The 24947-nt window shown below is 47.0% G+C and overlaps 1 protein-coding gene across 1 annotated transcript in view; it reads right to left on the bottom strand.

Moving 5' to 3' along the window:
* Positions 1-24947, bottom strand: part of LOC103179743 (mucin-5AC) — an 84057-nt gene that overhangs the window by 47724 nt on the left and 11386 nt on the right. The window contains 9 exon segments of the mRNA XM_042331695.1: positions 4157-4271; positions 5497-5637; positions 8360-8825; positions 11653-11742; positions 13053-13175; positions 15028-15174; positions 18684-18743; positions 18746-18826; positions 19376-19536. Coding sequence (XP_042187629.1) covers positions 4157-4271; positions 5497-5637; positions 8360-8825; positions 11653-11742; positions 13053-13175; positions 15028-15174; positions 18684-18743; positions 18746-18826; positions 19376-19536 — 1384 coding nt within the window.

Below are 24947 nucleotides of genomic sequence, written 5' to 3'. Positions count from 1 at the left end.
TCGAGCTTTCAACCTTTCTGGCCCTGCTCTCTGGAACTCCACCCCTTCACTTCACCTCGTGGCCTCGATTACCTCCTCATTGACAGCGCTTTCGGTTATCCTCCCATCCCCATCCCCCACTTGCCATCCACCCCTCTTGACTCCAACCCCTTGCTCGGATGTAAACCCATGACTATCCAGCGCCTAGGGACTTCCTCCCGACGCGAAAGACGCTATATAAATACAACTTGTTGTTTTGCTGTTCCCTTTCCTATGATCTTGTTTGGTTTATCCTTGAGTTTTGTACTTCTGATCAGTTACAGCATTTTTGCTCGGCTAGCGTTTTCGCATCTGTGGTCATTGTTAATAATAATAATCCTTGCACTTGACACAGTTACTACACCTCACAGTATATCCTTTGAGACGTGCACCTGACGTGTAAGACTCTATAATAATAAAAATAATCCTCGCATTTGATATAGCGCCTTATCAAGTTTTTGAGTCGTCAAAGCGCTTCACAGAATATACTGTAAAGTGAATTGACTGTATATTTGCTCTGCATTGTGTTATTGCTTGCAGTTTATGTATCCGTGCAGTTAAAATATTCCATGTAGGTTTGACGTTCGTGTACAAATCGCTCACTGTAAATGCCTCAAAGACTTCTGTCAGCATTTGAAAGAACAAAAACTTCAAAGAAATTTAGAAACTGCTTTCCTGAGCCGATTCGAACACTTTTATTTTTTTGAGCTGCTGTACTTTGGATAACTAGTCAACTCTGATGAGTTGTCATTTGAGCTATTTCATTTGGAGTGACAAGTTATGAGTTTCACTGTATTAATCATAGTAATCCTTACAATCGATATGGCACTTTTGCGTAATTTGCACACAAAAATCAAACAGCCATGGAGTGGGTATGGAATGAGCAACCTCTCTCTCTCCAGCTGAAGGAGAATGTTCTTGTGTAGGTGGCACACAAGGAACTCTCATTCTGGTTCGGTTATTCTTAAGCACGGTGATGGGTTTCCTCGTGGGTCAGACCCCCAAAAAATAAAATGAGAAGACTGTTACTGCACTGTTAAAATAAAACAATCCGAAACACTGTCTGTTCGCTGGACACCGAGACTAGAAACTGGTCTTCAAAGATCCTCACACTCGTCTTCAAATCCCTACCTCTCCAACCTGCTTACTCCCCAACCCATTACTCCGCTCAACTGGCTCCGGCCTCCTACATGTCTCTCGTGCCCTCCGTTTCACCATCAGTGGCCACGTTTTCAGTCACTGCGCCCCGAAACTCTGGAAAACTCTTCCTCTATCCCTCCACCTTGCCCCTTCCTTCCCCATCTTCAGGTCACAGCTGAAGACCTTCCCATTCTACCGTGCCTACAGTCACCTCTCGCTCTTCCTCGCTCACTCCCTTACGTCATATCTATCACAATGCAAATCAATCAGTGGACTGACTAGGATTGTAGGGAAAACACCTTGACCTCAATTGCTTCCGTTACAAGGGCCGGGCGGGGGGAGAAATAAATTGAGAAGGAGCAAAAGAAAATAAAGTTACAAGTTAATCTTAAATAAGACCAAATTTTTTTTAAATCCTCAACAACAAGAGCCAGAAGATTTACTCGCGTGTGTTAATATTAATAGCCCACAGCGAGCCTGGAGGAAGCGCTCAATTTCATCTCGTCCAATGATACTGATTTTACAAAGTCTTTCAGTGCTGAAGCGTGTCACAGTCGCCCCCTGCTGTCCATGAGTGTGCGCTGTGAGACGGGGGATGCACGCTGCTTGTGTATACTCTCGCGCCCCCCCAATGATTTATGATTTATTTATGATCGTAAATAATAAAGAGACTTCGCATCAGATTAAGCGCCTCCCCTCCGCCGTTAAGATATTGCAAAAGCAAGCGCTTTCACAAGATTTACAGGGCTGTGCGTTTTGAGGGTGAACTTTGCCGGCAATTTGCACACAACAAAACCCCACCAACGGATCTGAGCTCAAAGAGATGGATGTTCAGAACAATACTGGGGGGAGGGGGAGGTGGGGGGAGGGGGAGAGGGGAGCGCCGCATGGTCAGAAGTGTTGTATCGATCGTGACGTTAAACTGAGGTCCTGTTGAGCAACATTAAAGATCCCACGATACTTTCGAAATATCCTCCTGGACAGGCAGACGGGACCTCGGTTTTACATCTCGTCCGTAGGACGGCACCACCGGCAATGCAGGGCACATTCCCAGGATGGTATTTTGTGCCAGTAGTTGGGCCAGGGTACAGATTACTAAATACTTTTTGACTTTGAAACACATAATTTGGTCACTCGATCCTCGACTGTTTTGTGGGACGCTGCTGTGTGCAGTTGGCCGCCGTGTTTCGCCCACAAAGTGTACACCGTCAATCTACTTTTACAATATATTCCGTGAGGAGCTTGAGAAATCGCAACGACATAATAAGGCGCTATATCAAATACAAGGATCATTATTATAACAGTTCTACCTCCAGCCCATGTGCAACAGCACTTTGCATTGGCAGTGAAGAGAATCAATACGCCAACAACTTGCACTTACATAGTGCCCTCCACGCAGGGCAGCGTCTCAGAGCGCTTAACAGTGACAGAGCCTGACTCCGAGCTGGAGGTGGGGGGAGATGGCCATGAGCACGGTCGAAGAGGAAGGTTTTCAGGTGGGATTTGAAAAAGGGGAGAGATGGGGCAAGGCGGAGGGAGAGTGTTCCAGAGTTTCGGGGAGTAGTGACTGAAAGCACAACCTCCAATGGTGGGGCGGAGGGTGCGAGGGACGAGCAGGAGGCCGGTGCCAGCTGAGCGGAGGCGCCAGGTGGTGGATTGGGCAGTGTGGAGGTCGGAGAGGCAGGGAGGTGCCAGGGTGGAATGCACATATAACTTGGTCACTCAATCCACAACTGTTTGTGGGACGCTGCTGTGCGCAATGGGCTGCCGCGTTTTGCCCACAAAATATACAGTCAATTCACTTTACAATATATTCTGCGAAGCGCTTTGAGACGTCTCGAAGACGTGATAAGGCGCTGTATCAAATGCAAGGATTATTATTATTATTTAAATTACGTATTCTTCGATACGTCTATTCATCTCTACCAGCACGAGGGCTGTGGATGACAATTTTTGACGCAATGCTGAAAATAAAGCTATTTGCTGTCTGCAATACTGGCAGCCTGGCTCAGCTGGTAGTGCTCTCACCTCCAAGTCAAAAATTGTGGGTTCAAGCCCCACATCGGGAACTTAGAACTCACATAGGCTGACACTCCACTGCAGTGCTGGGGGAGAGCTGGGCTCTCGGAGGTGCCGTGCTTTAGCAGGAGATATTAAACTGATGTCTCGTCTGTGCCTTTTGGGTGGATGTTAAAGTTCTACTCGAAAACAGAAGCAAGTTTTGCCTGGGGTCGTGTCCAAACCCCCACCCCCAAAGAAAAATTAGTTCATTCACTCCACGGCTGTTTGTGGGATGTTGCTGTGAGCAAAATTAGCTTCCGCGTTCAAACATAAAACATCCAGTCACTACCCGTGACAGTACATCGAGTGAATCACTTTGAGATATCCTCTGCTTAGTGATTCGGGTTGAGGCGCCATATCAGATGTAAGGATTATATAGAACCTTTGAAGCCTCTCAGCGGAGATCGCTCTTAACAGTGAATAATAAATAATAATAATTTGGTCACTCAGTCCACGACTGTTTGTGGGTCACTGCTGTACGTAACTGGCTGCCGTGTTTCGCCCACAAAATACAGTCAATCCACTTCAGTGTTTCCTGTGAAGCACTTTGAGGCATCTCGAAGACTTGATAAGGCGCTATATCAAATGCAAGAATTATTATTATTATAACAGAGGTCAGAACTGCCTGGCCTGGTCAGAGACAGAAGCATTCTTGAGAACAGCCAGTCAACGCACACAGACTGTACACCAAGGAAACAGGCCATTCGGCCCAACCAGCCCTTGATCCACATGTTAGTCTATAAATAAACTTCACTCACAGAAGCCAACCGGACTTGCAATTTGTTCAGCACTTACCGGAGGAAAACTTCAGCTCAGAACCTTGTGAAGTTTACAGCCCAAACTGCAAACAAAACTGCTTGTAACCTCACCGAATCGCACGCAGAATCATGGCTCTCCAGTACGCTGCTTGCTCGAGGAGCTATTTTATCTTATTTACCTGAAAGCAACGCTGCCTCCGACCTCTTTCATTTTGTTCCTCTGAGCAGGGGAAGCTTGCAGCGAATGCCTGGCTCCTGAGAACGCTGGCACATTTAGAACTGAAGGTGTAGAAACTGATCAAAGAAATAAGATTAAAACCTGACGACAACAACAACAATATCAATACAACAGATTGCACGCAGGAAATAATAATCCTTGCATTTGATATATCGCATTGATGAGACATCTCAAAGCACTTCACAGAATACACTGGAAAGTGAATTGACTATATTTTGTGGGTGAAATGCGACAGGCAATTGCGCACAGCATTGTCCCACAAACAGTCGTGGATTGAGTGACCAAATTATTATTTGTTAAAAAAGATTTTGAACGTATTATTACCCCCTGGAAAGCGATCCGCCAATCGACTAACAACGGGGTTCCTACATGCTGTTAGGTAAGGAGAGGAAGTAAGGAAACTTGCCCAAAGTTTCGCCCTGCCCAGGAATCGAGCCCAGGTCTTCTCGCTTCCGAGGCGAGTGCTCTAACTGTGGTACATAAATAAGACTGAAAGGATTGCTCTTTTTTAAAAGAGGCAGCAAAGACACAATGGAACTTCTTCCGCTCTAAATAAAGGCCTTTGGTTCCAAGACAGTCATTTCAGGCATTAAAACAATCCTTACACTTGTCTTAGCGTCGTTCAAGAAAGGAGGACGTCTCAAGCTGCTTCACGGGATACGCTCTAAACTGTAGTGACTGTATTTTGTAGACTAACACGGCCGCCAATGTTGCACACAGCAATGTCCCACAAACAGCCGCGGATGAACAATTTTTTTTTAATCCGGTGTATTGTCAAGCGGGACACTGGGAAAAACTTCTTGTTTTGATTAGTGCCACGGGACCTTTAATGTCTTTTAACGGGTCCTCAGTTTGACATCTCATCTGAGGGACGGCACCTCTGACAACGCAGGACAGCCCTGGCACTGCTCTGGACTGTCCGCTGGGTTTCGAACCCACAACCTTCTGACTCAAAGGCGTGAGTGCGACTAACTGAGCCAGGCCGCAGAGGAGGCGGAGAAATATACACAGAAACACTAACCACTTTAATAGCTTAATGGATTCTCAGTAAACTTTAGCCCTAAAAAGTCTGGAATAGTTTGGAGGGCATTTTAACATTGTTTACGATAAGGCAGCTTTTTTGTATCCTCCTCAGTCGGTGGGTGCGTGGGAGGGAGGGAGGGAGGGAGACATACAAGTCTTTTTTTTAATCTATCTGAAATTAAAAGGGGTAAAGATACCATTCATCATAAACCAACCAGATAAATACTGCTTAAACAGCCTGCAGATTTATTTCCTCACCTCCTTGAACTTGCTGAGTTGGATTTGGGAGGACACGGGCACAGTGATGTGGGTTGGAGGTCTCTGTAAAGTCACCAGGTGAGTCTTTGGCAGTGCACTCGCTAGTGGCTTCACGACCACAACTCCAGACTGCTGGACTGTCTATGAACAAACAAACAGTTACAATAGTCCTCGCATTTGATCGAACGCCTTATCACGACTTCAAGACATCTCAAAGCCCTTCACAGGGCTTTACTGTGTTTCACTGCCAAGCGGATTCTGACCTCATTTTGAGGACGAACTCAGCAGCCAATTTGCACACAGCAATGTCAAAGTGGTCAATTTTTATCCAGAGGATTGTTGGCCAGGACACTGGGAAACTCCCTTCGCTTTTTGACTCGCGCCACGGGATCCTTAATGTCCACCGGACCAGGCAATCTGGACCTCGGTTTAACGTCCCTTCCAAAGAACAGCACCTCCGACAATGCAGCTTTCCCCCAGCAACGCGCTGGAGTGCCAGCCTAGAAGGTGAATGGGGTTTGAACCCACAACCTTCTGACTTGGAGACGAGTGTACGACTGAGCCAGGCTGACAGGCCGACAATGGATAAGGTTGCAACCAATAATCCGATCACACGTCCGGGTACGTGGGCGGGGAACAAAGACGAAATGTAATAATAATAATAATCCTTACATTTGGTAACAGCGCCTCTCAGGTCAGGAGATTGTTTCAAAGCACCTCACAGGATGCACTGTAAAGTGGAGTGACTGACTGTGTTTTTCAGGCGAACGTATTGTATACAAATCTTTTTCCCAACCTCTCCGTTTACGCTTCCGAAAGAAATTAAGTGAAATCTGCGCTCCGCAAAATGGGATATGGGAACTCAGTGTCTTGGGATGTCCTCCCGACGTGAAAGGGGGGTATTTTTTGTTAAAAGGGAGTTCAAATTTTTATTGTGCCATATTAATCGCAGGAAAACCCCAGTGAGTATTGAAAGTCCCTTCCAAACGCAGCCGGGTCTCAGGAACAATTGCATTTATATAGCGCCCGTCATATGGGGTAGCGTCCTGGAGCCCACGGGAGCAATTGGGGAAAAAACTCACTTCATCCCCAAGACTCTCAGAAACCGAGAAAGATTCAGTTGCGGGGATTTGTATGAAAGGTGACACGTGAGAGCATCTCATTCACAGCAACAATAATACGCACTTGTATAGCTCCCTTCACGCGAGGTCGTGTCTCGAGCACATAAATAGTGATGGCCCTAAGCTAGGGAGAAAGGGGAAGGTGACCGTAGGTACGCTGGAAGAGGAAAGTCTTCAGTTGTGATCTGAAGATAATAATGATCATCATAATATTGCATTTGATATGGCGCCTTATCACGTGCGGAGGAAGGAAACTTGCCTAAGGTTTTGTCCCGTCCGAGAATCGAACCAAAGTCCTCTTGCATTCGAGGTAAGTTCGCTAATCACTATGCTTACATACACTCCACAATTGGGTAGAGGGGCACACTAAGTTGTAGAGGCGTTGGGTGACGATAATGCAAGCTAGGAACGGCCACAGTACATTGTGAACTCACAGAGTTAAGACTCTTCAAACAAGATGGAGGTTTGTTGTACCCGGGTCTTTATTGTAAACCTTTACAGTAATGTACAGGGCTGTGTCAGCGTGAAGCAAGATTGCTTTAGACTCGCCATTTACTGCACCTGAAAGCATTTCACAGAAATAAAACTGCTTTTCAGCATTATTGTCTCTCTCGCGCTCTCGCACGTGCACGCACACACACTTTCTCCTCAAAGCTCCCACCGTCAGATGTAGAGATAACCACATAATCACCATTCTTCACAGCACTCTCAATGGTTTTCAGAAGCCTTGTCAAAGAGCCTTTACTGTACATTGGGCAAATCACTTATTTCTACTAGTGTTAGCTCATAGATAGTAATAATACTTGTATTATATATAGCGTTTTCACATCGAGAGGATGTTTCAAAACGCTTCACAGCATTTAAGGTGAAGTGAAATCACTGATTTCTACGAGAGTAGAAATTAGCTCATAGATAGTAATAATAATAATAGTTGCATTATTTATAGCGCTTTTCACGTCAGTAGGAGGTCCCAAAGCACTTCACAGGATTTACTGTGCAATTGACTGAATGAACAAGAAGCCACATTCCTTGTTAAAGGTTCGATCTTGCACAAGCTGAGTAATAAAGTAGCGAGAGCGGGGGTGAGGGGTTTATAGTTATGGGAATAAGGTCTAAAATATTGGGTCAATTTCCATTAGAGAGGATGGTTAAGAGATGATCTAATAGGATATATCTGAAAGGTTCTGAGAAGGTAAATAGTGAACGATTATATATACACTGGCTGATAAATCGGTATCTAGGGTTCGTAAGCCAAGGAACAGTAATGGAAGCGATTTGGTATTGAGTCAGCCGGGTGTCTGACATGTGTGGAAACCCATCATTGTGCTTAAGAGTATCCAAACATTATATGGACGCCACCTACACATGCAAATTTCAGAGCGTCTTAAACGGAATGCGCCCTCTCTCCCCGCTTACCCACATCCAGAGAGTATCGGGCGCAGGTCGGCACGAGCCAAGGCTTGGGGCCCCCCAGAGTGTGCCTTCGTTGGGGGGTAACTGCTGGAGTTCAAAGTCAGGGCCTTGAACGCACCACCATCTTACTTAGGAAGAGAGGTTGCTATCGACTGAGATAAGCTGATACCTAGGGTGATAGTTAGCCAGTGCGGGGATAATGGGAGCAAAGTCAAGGAAAGGAATTAAAGGATCCAGCGTTGTTTAATAATAATAATGATAATAATAATAAAATGGCAGAACAGCCTTAGTATCTACACCTCTGCCTTAGGCTCTCGTGTACATTAGACCAGGGCGGTCCAACTTTTTTGCCGATTTTGTTCCTCCCCCCACCCTCTCCCTCCATAACCCGTAAAATGTTAGGTTCCGTTTCCCCGGAAGGGAAACCCCAAAATATTTATTGGCGCGGCCGTTTCTCAAATAGGGGCATCCGGCCTTCAGCAGCCGAAAGGTTGGATCACCCTGCGTTAGGCAAAGCAGCTTTGTGACACTGTTGTACATTTCTCTTACCACCGGAGTTGGCGAAATAGTCTGCGTGAGTTTTGGCTGCTGCATTTTCTGGAAGGGACTGTGATTTGGCTGCTGCGATGGGCTAGTTACAGTGATGGGCAGTGTAGTCCGCACTACGCCTAGCGGTTTAGCCGCAGACAGGGCTCCTGGTTTCCTGACGAGATCCGGAGCTGCCGGTTGCTGGAGACATTGCTGGACAAAGAGCTGAGAGCTCGGTGTCTGAATCCTTAAGGCGGGGAGACTTCGCTGGTGGGAAGAAAAGAGTTTGTGACAACAACAAATGACATTTGTGTAGCCCCCCACCACACCTTTCACGTCCGGAGGACATGCCAAGGCACTGGACAGTTGAGGATTTGCACCTGAGCTGGGGGTTAGGATCAGGAGGGGTGGAGGGCACGGAGGGTGGGAGTAGGAGGCTGACCAAAGACAGGAGGGTCCTGAGACGGGTCTTCAAGGACGCAAGGGAGGAGGCGAGGTGAAGGGACTGTGGGATGGAGTTCCAAAAGGTTGGGGGCAGAGAGGTTGAAGGCCACCCGCCGATGGTGGGGCGGGCGGTGCAGGGGACGTGGAGGCAGGCCGGAGCGGAGAAGTTTCCAGGTTTCTATGGACGGACCAGCAAGAAGGAAAGGAACTTTTCAAGGTCACTTTCCGCCTGTTCCAGGGTTGAGGAGAACATTTCATGACGACTTGATGCTATATCAAATGCAAAGATTATTTCTGTTTTTACCTGATCTGTCAACGGTAGAGGCAGAAATCATAAGTGTGTAAGCGTGAGTGTGTGTATGTGTGAGTGTGAGCATGTGTGTGTGCGTGCGTGTGAGCATGTGTGAGCATGTGCGAATGAGCGTGTGCGAGTGAGCATGCGTGTGAGCACACGCACGTGAGCGCGCAAGTGAGTGAGCATGTGTGTGTGTGAGCGTGAGCAAGAGTGAGTGTGGGTGTGCGTGTGTGAGCATGTCTGTGAGCATAAGCATGAGAGCGTGAGTACGTGTGAGTGTGAGAGCACGTTTGAGCACACGAGCGGGTGAGTGGGTGAGTGCGTGAGTGAGTGGGTGAATGCGTGAGCGTGTGAATGTGTGAGCGTGTGAATGTGTGTTTGTATGAGTGCGTGTGTGCGTGAGAGCGTGTGTATGTGTATGTGTGTCTGTGTGTGTGGGGGGGGGGGATTGGCTTGGGCTCTAGTGGTATTTTGTAGATAATAAAGATTGATAAGTTTGATATCAATGTGATATTCAGGATTCTGTCACCAACAACTCACCAATGAGACGTGGAAACAGAGCCCTCTCGTGGCGAGGAGTGGGTACTTTCAAGACTGAGGTGGACAGATTTTTGTTAGTTCAGGGTATCGAGGGATATGGGGCAAATGCGGGTATTTCGGAGTTGAGGTTACATATCAGCCATTATCTATTAGAATGGCAGAACAGGCTCAAGGGGCTGAATGACCTAATCCTGTTCCTACTCCTGCTTGTCAGCCTTCCCAACTCTTCCCCCCACAAGCCGCAGATCATCCAGAACTCTGCAGCTCGTGTCCTCTCCCGCACCAGGCTCCGTGACCCTATCACCTCAAACCCCTCGCCTAGCTCCACTGGCTCCCCATCACACAGAAGATAGAATTCAAAATCCTCGTCGTCGCCATTAAGGCCCTCCACGGACTTGCTCCTCCCTACCTCTGTGACCTGCTAACCCCATATCAACCTGTCCACTCTCTCCGCTCTCAGGCCTGCTCCACATCCCCCGCCCGGCCCCATCATCGGCGGTCTGGCCTTCAGCCTCTCTGCCCCCACCCTTTGGAACTCCATCCCACAGTCCTTTCACTCCCTCCTACCCCTACCCTCCCTGCCCTCCACCCCTTCTGATCCCAACCCTCAGTTCGGGTCCCAATCGGACTGGGCAGCACCTTGGGATGTCCTCCTGACGAGAAAGGCGCTATACAAATGTAATTTGCTGTTGTCCCTTTGACACCATGCTCTGAGAGACGGTGCACTTTAAATCTTTATGATTCTAGTCTCTCTCTCTCTCTGCACAAGATTTCTGGTCTGCAAAGTCTTCTTTATCCCGACACCTGTGTCTGGCACAAACACTCACCCAGAGGATCCCATAACAGGCCTGAGACAACTAACTGCCCTGTGGCGATGTGCAGATTATTCGGTAGGATTCAAGTCACGTCCGTGCCTGATTTACGGTTTCATTGGGAGATTTAACTCGGACCTGGGCCTGAAGGTCTTTAAACGTGACAAGAGATAATTTCAATGGCAAGGCATCAGCTTCCAGAAGACATGATTGCGAGCTCCGGCAAACAGTAATTACGTCAAAAAAGATGTCGCGCAAAACAATAATAATCCTTGCATTTGATGTAGTGCCTTATCACTTCTTCAAGACGTCTCAAAGTGCTTCACGGAATATACTGTAAAGTGACTGTATATTTTGTTGGCAAACCCAGCAGCTAATTGCACGCAGTGGTTTCCCACAAACAGTCGTGGATTGAGTGAATTTTTTAAAAATGATTATAACTTCCGGAAAAGCGATCCACCAATCGACTAACAACCAGGCTCCCATTTACTGCTAAGTGAACAGAGGTGTGTGGACTAAGGAACCTTACCTACAGTTTCACTCTGCCTGGGAATTGAACTCAGGTCCTCTCGCTTGTGAGGCGAGTGCTCTAACCAATACGCTACAGGACTCCACTCCACCACAACAGCTTGCATTGACATAGTGGTCTTCACAAAGGGCAATGTCTTGGAGGTGAATAAGATGATGAGCAAAGGAGAAGGGGGAAGTGAACTTAGGGGTGGCTGAAGAGGTAGGTTTTAAGGTGAGATATAAGGACAGAGAGAGACAGGAGAGAGAGACAGGGGGGAAAGAGAAGGAGAGCGAGGCAGAGGGATGGAAGCAGAGACAGGGAGGTCGGGGGTGTAGACAAGACCATAGAGGGATTTGAAACATCTCCTTGAAAAGGCAGCACATTAGCTACCCAAAGCCAAAGGTGTCTCCTCCCACGTATGTAAGGCAACTCATACATCCTGACAGTCACAGAACCACACCTCTTCACACAGCACATTCAGGAGTTAGTTACCTTCAGAAAAGGCACAAGGTAAGGCTGTGGCAAAGATTTGAGCTCTTTGTATAACTGGCTCGTGAATTCCTCGGCTTCCATCTTCCCATCCTGGAGAGAGAACAACACATTGAATAAGGGGAGAAACACTGCTCTCTGACAGCTGATCTGATTGAAAGTCTTCGGCTTAGGTTCAGCCTCTCTGCCCCAACTCTACGGAACTCCATCTCACATTCCCTTTGCCTCGCTCCCCCTACTTGCCTCCTTCAACACCTGTCTCAAGACCCTCCTCTTCGACCGCACCTTCGGTCACCCGCCTATCTCCACCCTACTTGCTCTCCACCCCTTCTGATCCCAAACCCCAGCTCGGATCCAAATCCCTGACTGTCCAGCGCCTTGGGACGTCCTGCCGACGTGAGAGGTGCTGTATAAATGTAATTTGTTGTTGTTGTTGTAAGGAAGGCCCCCAGGTTGAAACATCGATCTGTGCAGTCAGCTGATCTATGCTGAAGTGGCTTCCAAGAGAGACAATTGATCTCAGCACCTTGAGCTGGGGATGGGGAGGGGGTGAGAGGGAGGGGAGGGTCGAGAGGGGGAAGGGTAGATGAAATAAAAAGAAAAATAGAGACACAAGCAAATTAGCCAGAGTCCCAGGACGCTTCCTATTCCTGCCGAGTCTGCCATCGCTGGCCGTGACTCGCACTGAAACAACAGCCCTCGGGAGAGGGTCCCGGGGGACCACCAGCTCTCTGCTGCCCGCAGACAGCCACTAATCAGAAGGGAGCTTCAGGGGGGGCTGAAGCAAACTCACAGAACAGAGCGACGCCAGAAATGCACCTCGGCCCTGAGGCAGAGGAGAAGGGGCCAAAATGTGGATCTGTCCCAGGCGTCAATGGCTGATTTTTTTTCTGGGCGGCTGGGTGCCTGATACAGGTGGAAAACCCATCATCGTGCTAAGAGTATCCAAACCAGACTGGGAATTCCATGCATCCCACCTACGCATGGAGATTTCCCTGTGCCTGGAATGCGCACTCTCTCCCAAGACGGACGCATCCTGCTTACTCAATTCCAGTGTATTATGTGCGGAGCCAAGGCCTGGGGACCCCAGAGTGTGTGTTATGGAAACTGCTGGGGTTTAATCAGCTAAACCCCAATAGCTCGTCACTGAGAGCACTATCTGGCAAGCTTCTCGCTGTTTGTCCAGCTGGGACCTGATGTCTTGAGTAAGAGCATTTACAGTGGTCAAAAAGGTGCACACGTTCACTATTCAACCCATAATTTGAAATCAGATTGGACAAGAATAAATAATAATAATCCTTGCATGACCAAATTATTATTATTTGTTATTATTATTATTATTATTAGTTGAACAGGCAGCAAGTGGAAGGACAAGAATTACAAGGAGGCAGAAGGGATCTTACCAGCAGTTTCTGCACTAAGCCCTTGACGTTACTGGCCATTTCCGGGGAGTTATTTCCGCCTGAGGCTAGTTTAATTAACGTAGCCAGGAAGTTTTTGCATTTCTTCACATTTTCCAACGTTTCCTAAAAACAAAAAACACACACATTGATACACAATATGAAGGGCACCCCCCCACACACAACCACATCTCAGCCCACCCCACCCCACACACAACCACATCTCAGCCCAACCCCCCCACCCCACACGCAACCACAGCTCAACCCCCCTCCACACACAACCACATCCCACCCCTCCACACACACACATCCCACCCCACACACACACACAACCACATCCCACCCCACACACACAATCACACCCCACCCCTACACACACACCACATCCCACCTCACACACACAATCACACCCCACCCCCACACACACAATAATAATAATAATAATAATCCTTGCATTTGATATAGCGCTTTTCACGTCGGGAGGACGTCCCAAAGCGCTTCACAGAACACACTGTAAAGTGAATTGACTGTATATTTGTGGGCAAACGCGGCAGCCAATTGCGCACAGCAATGTTCCACAAACAGTCGTAGATTGAAAATGACCAATTTATTATTGTTTTTGGAGGGATTATTATTAGGCTCTGTGTGGAGTAAGGAAACTTGCCCAAGGTTTCGCCCTCTGCTGGGAATTGAACTCAGGTCTCTCGCTTGCAAAGCGAGTGCTCTAACCACTGAGCTGCAGGACTCCCAATCACACATCCCACCCCACACACACACAACCACATCCCACCCCACACACACAATCACACCCCACCCCCACACACACAACCACATCCCACCCCACACACACAATCACACCCCACCCCCACACACACAACCACATCCCATCCCACCCCACACACACAACCACATCCCACCCCACACACAGCCACATCCCACCCCACACACACGCACGCATACACACACACTCACAATCACACCCCACCCCCACACACACACAATCACACCCCACCCCCACACACACCACATCCCACCCCACACACACGCACGCATACACACACACACACGCACAATCACACCCCACCCCCCCACACACACAACCACATCCCACCCCACACACACCACATCCCACCCCACACACACAACCACATCCCACCCCCCCACACACACACACACGCACGATCACACCCCACCCCCCCCACACACAATCACATCCCAACACCCCCCACACACACAGCCACATCCCACCCCACCCCACACACACACACAATCACACCCCACCCCCCCCCACACACACACAGCCACATCCCACCCCACACACAACGGCAACGGAAGGCCCCTGGCACCTGTGGAACCGTACACCAGGGAGGGACTCTGAATCACATGCCGAGCTGAGGGGGAGAGATGGGAGGGGGGGGGGCAGATAAAGCACTTAATAAACTAAGGCTGTGTTTGTCCCATTGTGGAGTGCTGTAGTGTAGTGATTAGAGCACTCGCCTCGCAAGCGAGAGAATCTGGATTTGATCCCCAGGCAGGACGAAACGTTTGGCAAAATTTCCTTACTCCACACACCTCTGTTTACCCAGGAGTAAGTAGGAGTCAGGCTCCGCCAACGTTAAGTGCTCTGAGACGCTACCCTGTGTGGTGGTCGCTCTATAAGTGCAAGCTGTTGTTGAACCCAGTTGCTAGTCAATTGGCGGATTGCCTATTTGGGGGTAATAATCCCTGCAGAGATCATTTTTTAAAACTAAATAATAATTTGGTCACTCTGCAATCCACAGCTGTTTGTGGGACACTGCTGTGCGCAATTGGTTGCCACGTTTCACCCACAAAATACAGTCAGTTTTTGATTTTACAGTCTATTCTTTGAAGCCCTTTGAGACGTCTCGAAGACGTGATAAGACGCTATATCAAATACAAGGATTATTATTATTATTATTCTTATTAAGTTGGTGTTTGCCCCATTTGCCAAGTTTACCAGAGACGTGTTGCTCTGAGTGGCGGTGGCGGTGCTGGGCCTCTCTGGTGGTGTCACGGTTGGTTTCTGGGGCAGCGTCGATACAGCCCTCGCCGGGATACCCGCTCTCACCACTGCTACAGGCGTTCCTCCTCCTGTACTGGGAGCCTTAGCAAACAAGACAGTCCATCAACGCCTGCCAAATCTAAACACTTCATTGTTTGTCATTCGCAAGCAAGTTCGTACACCCAGAGGAAACTCGAAAATACCCCCCACTCCAACCCCCCTCCCCCAAAGTGCTTAGAGATGTCTCGACAACATGACAAGGAGTTATGTCAAGTGCAAAGGACTATTATTTATAGATAATGGCTCGCTTCTAAATAGAGCAGAAACCGGGTGTGCTGTATTTCTGGTTAGGGGCGGGTCCACTCTCGCCCCCCCCCCCACACCCTCCACCCCACAAGTGAGACAGTACTTTATCGATGGATGCCAGAAAAGGAGGTGTCAGCTTGGCTCAGCCCAGTTGGTAGCACTCTCGCCCCTGAGTCAGAAGGTTGGGGGTTCAAGCCCCACGTCAGGACTTGGAAATCACGGTCTAGGCCGACACTCCAGTGCAGTGCTGGGGGAGGGCTGTTGCAATGTTGGAAGGTGTTATCCTTCGGATGAGACCTGATTGTCCGGGTGAACGTTCCGTTTTTCTGGGGGTCCAGGATAACGGCCGTCACTTGCTTTACGACTGTTTGTGGGAAACGGTTGAGTGCAAATTGGCTGCCATGTTCGTCCTCACGGCAGTCACTCCACTTTGCAGTAAATCCTGTGAAGCGCTTTGAGGTGTCCTCCCAATATGAAAGGTGATGCATCAGATGCAAGGATTATATATTACAATGTGATCGCTGAGACATTGAAGTGGAACAGTATTGTTCAGTCTCCATATCCCAAGCCATTTGTGTACTATTTAATTCCCTTCGACTTAACACTCTCCTCCTCTCTCTCTAATGGCTTTCTAATGTTCCTATTCATTAAGAACCAACATTCAGGAGTTCTAACCTCCTAATATTATTCCGGCCTACATCGGAGGTGTTTTGCTCTGTCAGCCTCCCATGGATCATTGCTCACTCACTGTCTTCCTGCCAACCTCTCCACGGGTGTTATCCTAATAAACTGTTTACCCAGCCCTGTACTCCCCAAGGGCCAGTGAAAGCTTCCAGAATCTCAACAAAGTTTTCTTCGCGAGAGAATATTTTGTGGAAAATAATACTCTATATCTGAGCTCGCCTCGCGAGCGAGAGGACCTGGGTTTGATTCCCAGGTGGGGCAAAACCTTAGGTAAGCTTTCTGACTCGACATGCCTGTGATGACCTAACAACCAGTAGAAACCCAGTTGTTAATTGATAGGCAGATCGCTTTCCAGGGGTAATATAATAATCCCTCAAAAAAAAGCGGTCACTTAATCGACAACTGTTTGAGGGACACTGACGTGCGCAAAATGGCTGCCGCGTTTTGCCCACAAAATACACAGTCAATCTGCTTTACAATACGTTCTGTGAAGCGCCCTGAGATGTCTAAATGACGTGATAAGGTGCTATATCATATGCAAGTATTATTATTATAATATAGCAGTTTTCACGACAGGAAAAAGTGCTCAACGACGTATTTATTAAAGTCTTATTCAAAGCCTTGCTTCTGCCTCTCCGACAAAGTTGCACCCAGTTCCTTTGAGCGTCAGCTTGGCTCAATTGGTAGCATCTCGCCTCTGGGCTGTGGGTTCAAGCCCCATCCTGGGCCTCTCTCAAACTCATAGCCCAAGCTGACAGTACAGGGAGAGCACTGCACTTTTAGGTGGTGCCGTCCTTCACATGAGACATGATGTCATTCATGCTCCCGTGTGCCCTTTCTTGAGATGGATACTAACATTCCCACTCTAGTACTTGGAAAGAGAAGCAAGATTCTCCCGCTGGGTTTCCTAGCTAACAATTGCGCAGATAAATTGGTCATTCACTTCACGGCTGTTTTTTGGAATTTTGTTGTGTGCAAATTGTTAGCATTTGACAGTCATCCCCGTGAAGCACTTTGAGTTGTTTTGACACACTACAGACTCACACACCCCAGGTCACCGCATCTTCGCTTCAGGTCCACCATCTGCTACAAAGTGCTTGAGTTCTTCATTGCCAATATAAAGCAGTCAATAATCCAACCACACCGCTAATTGCCCTGCAGAAACTAGCTGCTGTGTTTGTCCACAAAACACACAGGCACTATACATTACAGTTAATCCTGGGAAGCATTTTCAGACGTTCTCTCCGTGTGAAAGGTGCTGTATGAAATGCAAGGATTGTTAGTATAACAGCACCCAGAGGTTTTCCGACCGTGTGTTAGCCTGGCTCAGTGATAGCACTCTCGCTTTCTGAACCAGAAGGTTGTGGGTTCAAATGGCTGCTGCATTTCGTGTCCTGGCCAACAATCCCCCCCGTCCCCCCACCACACACCCAAGTAAAATAGGTCATTTGTTTTGTGTCGTTTGTGGAACATTGCTGTGCACAACTAGGCAACTGCCTACAAATTCTGTGAAGGGCTTTGAGATGTCCTCCCAACCTAAAGGTGCTGTATCAAATGTTAGGATTATTATTATTCTCTCCTAAACATTCTTTATGATGTTGATGCATTTCCCCATCTACTAGTCTCATTTAATAATAATAACATAGCTCCGAGGTGCTATCCCATGTGAAGGGCGCTAGACAAATGCAAGCTGTTGTTAATTATTATTCATTGTTAATAATGATATCTAAGTAAATGTAATTCCCTTTTACTTATGCTTCAGTAGTTTGTGAGCACACACGTTCACTACCAATAGCTGCTGGTGTATCCCGACACCCCAAGGAGAACAGCCATTTGATTCCCCCCCTCCGCCCCCCACCATCATACTCCAATTATTTTTTTGTGGGGAGTGGGGGGTTATTCAATCCACGACTGTTTGTGGGACAATTGGCTGCCGTGATTCGCCCAGAAGATACACAGTCAACCCACTTTACAGTATATTTTGTGAGAGGTCTCAACAATATGATAAGGCGCTACATCAAATGCAAGGATTATTATTATCATGATATTAAGCTGCTTTTTAAATGAATCCCAGTGTCCTGGCCTCAACCTGTTTCAGTTGTTGAATACCTTCTGGATAAAGAGAAACTTCCTGAAATTCCTCTTTACAACCTAAAGCTATGTCCTCATGTTCTACTGTCTGACTGTATCCTAACTATGATCTGCTTGATTGTATTCAATTTGCTTGCCAGGAAGAGAAAGCATCTGGTCCTCTCCTCCCCCAACATGGTACAAGCTAAATGATCCAGATATACAGCACAACACAACGCAAGTAACATTTATAGAGTGTGTTTCATGTCGGGCAGACGTCTCAAAGCTCTTTACCCTATTGAATGGGCACCCAAGAAGGTGTGGGAGCCGAGAGGGCTGGGGTGGGGCAAGATGACCAAAAGTGCGGTCAAAGAGGTATGTTTTTGAGACAAGCCTTGAAATGAGGGCAGGGAAGCAGTGAGTTGTTCAGAGTTTATCAAAATTGTTCGAGCCCAAAGTAAGTTACATTTGTCTAGCGCCTTTCACGTCGGGAGGACGTCCCAAGGCGCTGGACAGTCAGGGATTTGTGATGGTGATCAGCAAACTCTCACCTGGACCAGTGTAATGCGATGGGCAGCACCTGCCGTCTGATGACTGCAGGTTGCATCTGCTTCACCTGCTGAACAGTGACTGACTTCACCTGCTGACCCATGGGCGGATTCACCTGCTTTGCGATGATCTGAGCTCCGGTGGCCTGTAATAATACTTGTATTTGATACAGCGCCAAATCACGTCTTCAAGACGTCCCAAAGCGCTTCACAGAATATACTGTGCAGTGAATTGACTGCATATTTTGTGGGCGAAACGCGGCAGCCAATTGCGCATAGCAGCGTCCCACAAACAGTCGTGATTGAGGGACCGGGTTATTATTTCTTTTTTATTTATTTGGAGGGTAAATCCTGTGAAGTGCGTTGAGACGTCCTCCCACTGTGTCAAACGTGAGGATTGTTATTCTATTACATAATAATGTACAGAGGAATCAACAGCAGTGGCAGGACTTGCGCATAGAGCGGCTGCCCGGCTACACAGCGCGGCGAGTGACACAGCAGAGACACTTCCTGATTACAGTGCGACACACAGGAATTGATGTCGGGAGCGACCAGACAAGTTAGAATTCGGCCATTTTCAATGCTCCGTTTTAACACGTTTTTAACGTGCGTCAGTTTAGGAATTCGATCCCCAGAGTCCGGACTATATTAGGGTCAACCTGTATATTCGAAGTGAACCTCTGTCGAAATGTTACCTGCACAGTAGAGATTCGGACTGATGTCATGCTAGAGGTCGCTGTGGGAAAGGCAGTCCCGGATGCCTGAGCCTGAGCCCGAGCCCTAGCCTGAGCTTGGGCAATGGCTTTCTGTGGGACCAGCACTAGTTGCCCACTGTCACTTCGGGCAAGCACCATACCTACACAGAGCAAACAAATCAGTTAAAGGCACATGGGCGACGGAGTATTTTAAGATCCTAACACTCATCTTCAAACCCCTTCATGGCCTGGCACCTCCCTACCTACCTCTCCGACCTGCTAACAACCCAACCCATTACCCGCTGCCACCACTCAACTGGTCCCCGTACGTCAATCGTGCCCTCTGTTCCACCATTGGTGGCCACACTTTCAGCCTGTACGCCCCAAAACTCTGGAACACTCATCCTTTATCCCTCTGCATTGCACCCTCTTTCCCCGTCTTCAGATCGCGCCTGAAGACCTTGTTCTTTGACTTCTGAAAGCAGAAACAGGAATGTGAGGCGGAAAGAGCAATGGGAAGAGATAAGGAGCAATGGGAAGCTTTTGTTGAAGAGACAGAGAGCCGTGTGGCATCACAAACGCACGGAAGGGAAACTGCATAAACAATTAGTGGCTTAATTTCCACATACGAACAAAAACACTGAACACCATTTGCCAATTTTGCTCCAGGAAGGTTCTCTTTCCTTTTGTTTTTCGTGGAGCACCAAGAATAGCTAAACTATTCATTGACTACAGTGTTCAGCAAAACTGGTGACCCTTTGTTGGGCTCAAGAAAGGATGAAACGTGGACTCCTTGAAATACAGCAACAACTTGCATTTGACGTTAAATTTAACGGTGGGACTTTCAAGATTATTCAACTTGTTGAATTAAAAATTCCTTTTTTAAAATATCAACAGGGCTCAGCTGGTAGCACTCTCATCTTGTTAAAGATCCCACAACACTACTCGACAGAAGGGAATTTAGCTTTCCTTCTTGAGGGGCGCTACATAAATGCAAGTTGTTGTTGTTGCTTCTGCATTCACCACAAACTTTCCGGATCTGACATTTCCGAAAATCTGACGCCGGTTAGTTATTTTTGAAAATCCATAAAACTTGCCAGCCCGTTCACCTACAAAATACAGTCACTGCATTTGACAGTAAAATATTCGATGAAGCGCTTTTGACACCCTCGACGACACGATAACGACACTGGCTGGATCGGACACAAGCCTCACTGTAGCCTGGCGTTCACAAAGGGAAACTGTAATCTTCCCATCGCACTGGCATAGCAGTGCGCTAAGGAGATCAGGGATTTATCTGGTGATCACAGGGGCAATGAACAGCTTAAGGACTGTGAGTGCAGTCAATTGTGTATTCGATAGATTTACATTAGAGCTTCAGATTTTCGGTTCTAGCCAAAACCCCAGATAAAACACCTCCAATATATAAATATATTATATATTAAAAAAACAGTGTTTATCCAATAAACACCATAAAAACCCCATAAACGGTTATCTGTCCTGACACCAACCACCTGCCTCCCTCTTTCTCCATTTCTCCCCTCCACATACACCAGGAATGGCTGAACCTTCCATTAAAATTGGACACCCACCACCCGATTTGTAAAAATCCAAATAACGCTAAAACTAAAAATAAACCCAGAGAAATGATTTTTTTTTTTAAACGCTGAAAAACAGAAGCCCTATTTAACATCCAATTTTTTAGCAAGGCGTCAACTACTGAGGTCAAAACCTTAAGCAAGTTTCTTTACTTACTCCACACATAAGAATTTGCGAGGCAAAAGAAAACCAAGGTCCATCTAGTTCGCCATCCACCATCCTGGCAGTCCCTTGACATGTCGTGTCCCAAATTCTACGCTGTATCCGGAGATATTATTTTCCAGCAGAAATCTATCTAATTTGCCCTCGAAACAAATAACATTTACTGCTTCCACTGTCTCCCTAGGGAGCCTGTTCCAATATAGCCTAGCATCTGGTTTGCCTTACTCACTGTTGGGATAACTTCATTTCATTATCAATCAGGACCCTCAGATCCTTTTCATTTTCTGTGCAGATTATTTTCTTACCATTTAAATAACAGTCCCTTCCTGGATTTTTGTCCCCACATGAAGCACTTTGCATTTCTCTACATTAAATTTCATCTGCCACAGCCCTCTGTTCACCAAGCACTAAGTAGGAACCCGGTCGCTAGTCGATTCATAGGTCGCTTTCCGGGGGTAATAATCCCTCCAAAAGAAATAAATTTGGTCACTCAACCTACGATTGTTTGCGAGACACTGCTGTGCGCAGCTGGCTGCCGCGTTTCACTCACAAAATTCACAGTCAATCCACTTTACAGTATATTCTGTGAACGTCTCAACGATGTGATAAGGCGCTTTGTCAAGTGCAAGGATTATTATTATTGTTGAGTGTAAAACGTCCCCCCAAAACTGCCTCCCGCCCTCCACATGGGATATTAATCGGAGCCTCAGAAGAGTCCTCCTATTGTTCCAGTGTGAATGTCTACCTCTGATGCACCACCTTTAGGTTTTTTCCCTGAGAAAGACCCTGATTTAATGCTCCAAGGCCCATATCCACAAAATTACTCCAAACCAGCTTGACTAAGACCCCGACATCTGCCAGAAGCAGATCACCAGCTGCTCACTATCGACTTGATATAAATTCAGCATCTACAACGCCATGAGTCAACCAAGTAGAACTTCAGCCCAGCACTTACTGAGCTTTCGCCGAGACATGCTGTGTGTACGTGGGCTTTAGTTGTACGTAGGAGGGAGGGTGGAAAGGAGAGAGAAAGCTGGTCCCAGCCCACGATTAAATGAATTATAATAATAATTCTTGCATTTTGATATAGCGCCTTATCAAGCTTTCGAGACGTCTCAAATCGCTTCACAGATTAAACTGTAAAGTGAATTCACTGTATATTTTGTGGGTGAAACGCAGCAGCCAACAGGCGGACGTTAAAGATCCTGTGACACTATTCAAAAAGAGCAGGGCGTTTCTCCTGGTGCCCTGACCAACAATTCCCCACCCAATATAATTGGTCATTCCCTTCACTGACGTTTGGGGGACATTGACAGGTTCAGATTGGCACTTGAAGATGTCCTCCTGACATGAAAAGCATTGAATCAAACGGAAGATCTTTCTTTCTGACTCTCTCCCTCGATTCCTTGCCAGTGAATGGCAAACTCAGCACAGACTGGCAATTGGACTGGGGAGCTTTCTAGGTCTGTATGGCTCAGTTTGACACAAAGCAATGAATGGCTTTATTTATTACACCATTGGCTTTCTAAACAACGGACTACCGAGTTGTGAAGGCTGTACAAAATGATTATCCACGAAATGAAATCAGCCGGAAAGTTTGTGGACATTATGTAACTGGGATACTGTATTTCTGAGAAGCAAATCGCAAGGAAAAAGGCATTTTTTTTTAAAAAAGAAAAAGATAAGAGATGAAATTGACTGATAGTTGAGTATGGCAATAATTCAGCTCCTGGCAATCAACTTGCAATCTCTTGTCAACTACGTACCCTTACAAAATAGGAAGAATAGCTCAATATAATTTATATCTATACAGAGCCTTTCACGTCAGGAGGATGTCTTAATGGTCATGGTAGCTGGGTCCTCGAGCTGGGGGGGTGGGGTGGGGGGAGTTCATATTTATTGTGCTAAGACAAGCTCCAATTTCCTCTGCATTCTCTGGTCCTTCAGGCAAACCAGCAAACCAGCCACTGTGACAAGACAGTTTTCTTGCCCAAGGATTCAATTCACTTGTGCTACCATCAACTGCTGACTCACAAATATACAGATAAGACCACCAAGTTGATTTTTTCCCCCTTCCCCTCCCCTCCTTTTCCCTCTGTCCATCTCCATTTCTCCCTTCCTCTCCCTCCCTCTTCCTCTCCCTCCTACACCATGACATTTAAAAACAAATTTGATAACTATTTGAAGGGAAATATTGAAAAGCTACAAAACATGTACGTGCGAGCAACATAGGTAGATCAGCTGAATAGTCTCTTCCTCCCAGCCATTTTCATCCAGGTATCAGTCTCGCTCAGTCAGTAGCGCTCTCTCGTCTCTAAGTCAGAAGGTTATAATACTACTACTACTATTAATAATAATAATCCTTGCATTTGATATAGTACCTTATCCCATCTTCAAGACATCTTAAAGCGCTTCACAGAATATACTGGAAAGTGAATTGACTATTTTTGTGGGCAAAACGCGGCAGCCAATTGTGCACAGCAGTGTCCCACAAACAGTCGCGAATTGAGTGACCAAATTTTTTTTTATTATTTATTTTTGAAGGGATTATTACCCCCCTGAAAAAGTGATCCGCCAATCGACTAACAACCGGGTTCCTACTTGCTGCTAGGTAAACAGAGGCGTGTGGAGTAATGAAACTTGCTTAACGTTTTGCCCCGTGTGGGTATCGAACCCAGATCCTCTCGTTTGCGATGCGAGTGCTCTAACCAATACTCTACAGGACTCCACCAGGTTGAGGTTTGAAGCCCTACGTCAGGACCTTGACCGCACGCAGTCTAGGCTGACGTTCCAATTCAATGCTGGTAGACCCTGCACTGTTGGAGGTGCTGCTATTCAGATGAGGCAATAAACCGAAGTCCCGTCTGTGCCTCTTCAGGTGGACGCTAAAGATCCTCTGGCGCTCCGCAAAAACAGAAGGTTGTTTCTGGCCGATGTCCTGGCCAACAATTCCCCCCCCCCCCCACCCCCTCCACCACCTCATAAAACTGGTCATTCGTTTCATAGTGTAGTACACTGCTGTGCACAAATTGGCTGATACATTTGCCTACAAAATACGCAGTCGCTACACTCCACAGTAAAATCCTGCATAAATACCTTGAGCCATCTTCCCGAGGTGATCGGGCGCTGTATTAAATGCAAGATTTGTTATTGTAAGACAACAGGGGAGAGACATTTTCTCCATCTATTGCTTCTGTGCAGCTGAATGCACATCCTCGCACTCTGACGCCATAGCTCTTGAATGAGCATCCCCCAGGTGTAACACTGTGCAACACAAACCTATTTATAAAACACAGAGAGAACAATCCTGGAGACATTTTGTTCCAACACCTGCAATGCTGAAAAAGAAAGCTTACTGTACTTGGGCTCTCAGAATTCAGAATTTAAGAGCTGCTCATTTTGTTACAATTATCACCAAAAAGATAGCTCCTTATAAAACATCCTGCATTTCCAAGAAGAACATTCAAATTCTGTTCCCTTCCAGCAATGTGGGAACATTTTGTATTTTTTAAAAAACGTTTTGAGGGATCACCAATTATTGAAATCATTGACAATAACAAGTTACTTAAAAAGAGAAGGGACCTTATCGTTTGGTATCTTGGTTAACAATCCCCGGGTAAAAATCGGTCATTCAATTTTTGACCAATTTTTATTTGGGGATTTTTGTGGAGTCCTGCAGCGTAGTGATTAGAGCGCTCGCCTCGCAAGCAAGAGGATCTGGGTTCGATTCCCGGGCAGGGCGAAATGTCAGGCAAGTTTCCTGACTCCATGTGCCTCGGTTTACCTAGCAATAAGTAGGAACCCGGTTGTT

Source organism: Callorhinchus milii, unplaced genomic scaffold (assembly GCF_018977255.1).
Source record: "Callorhinchus milii isolate IMCB2004 unplaced genomic scaffold, IMCB_Cmil_1.0 Scaffold2, whole genome shotgun sequence".
Lineage (NCBI taxonomy): Eukaryota > Metazoa > Chordata > Chondrichthyes > Chimaeriformes > Callorhinchidae > Callorhinchus > Callorhinchus milii.
Note: the sequence above shows the minus strand (reverse complement) of the source record. Positions and strands in the feature narration are given on the sequence as shown.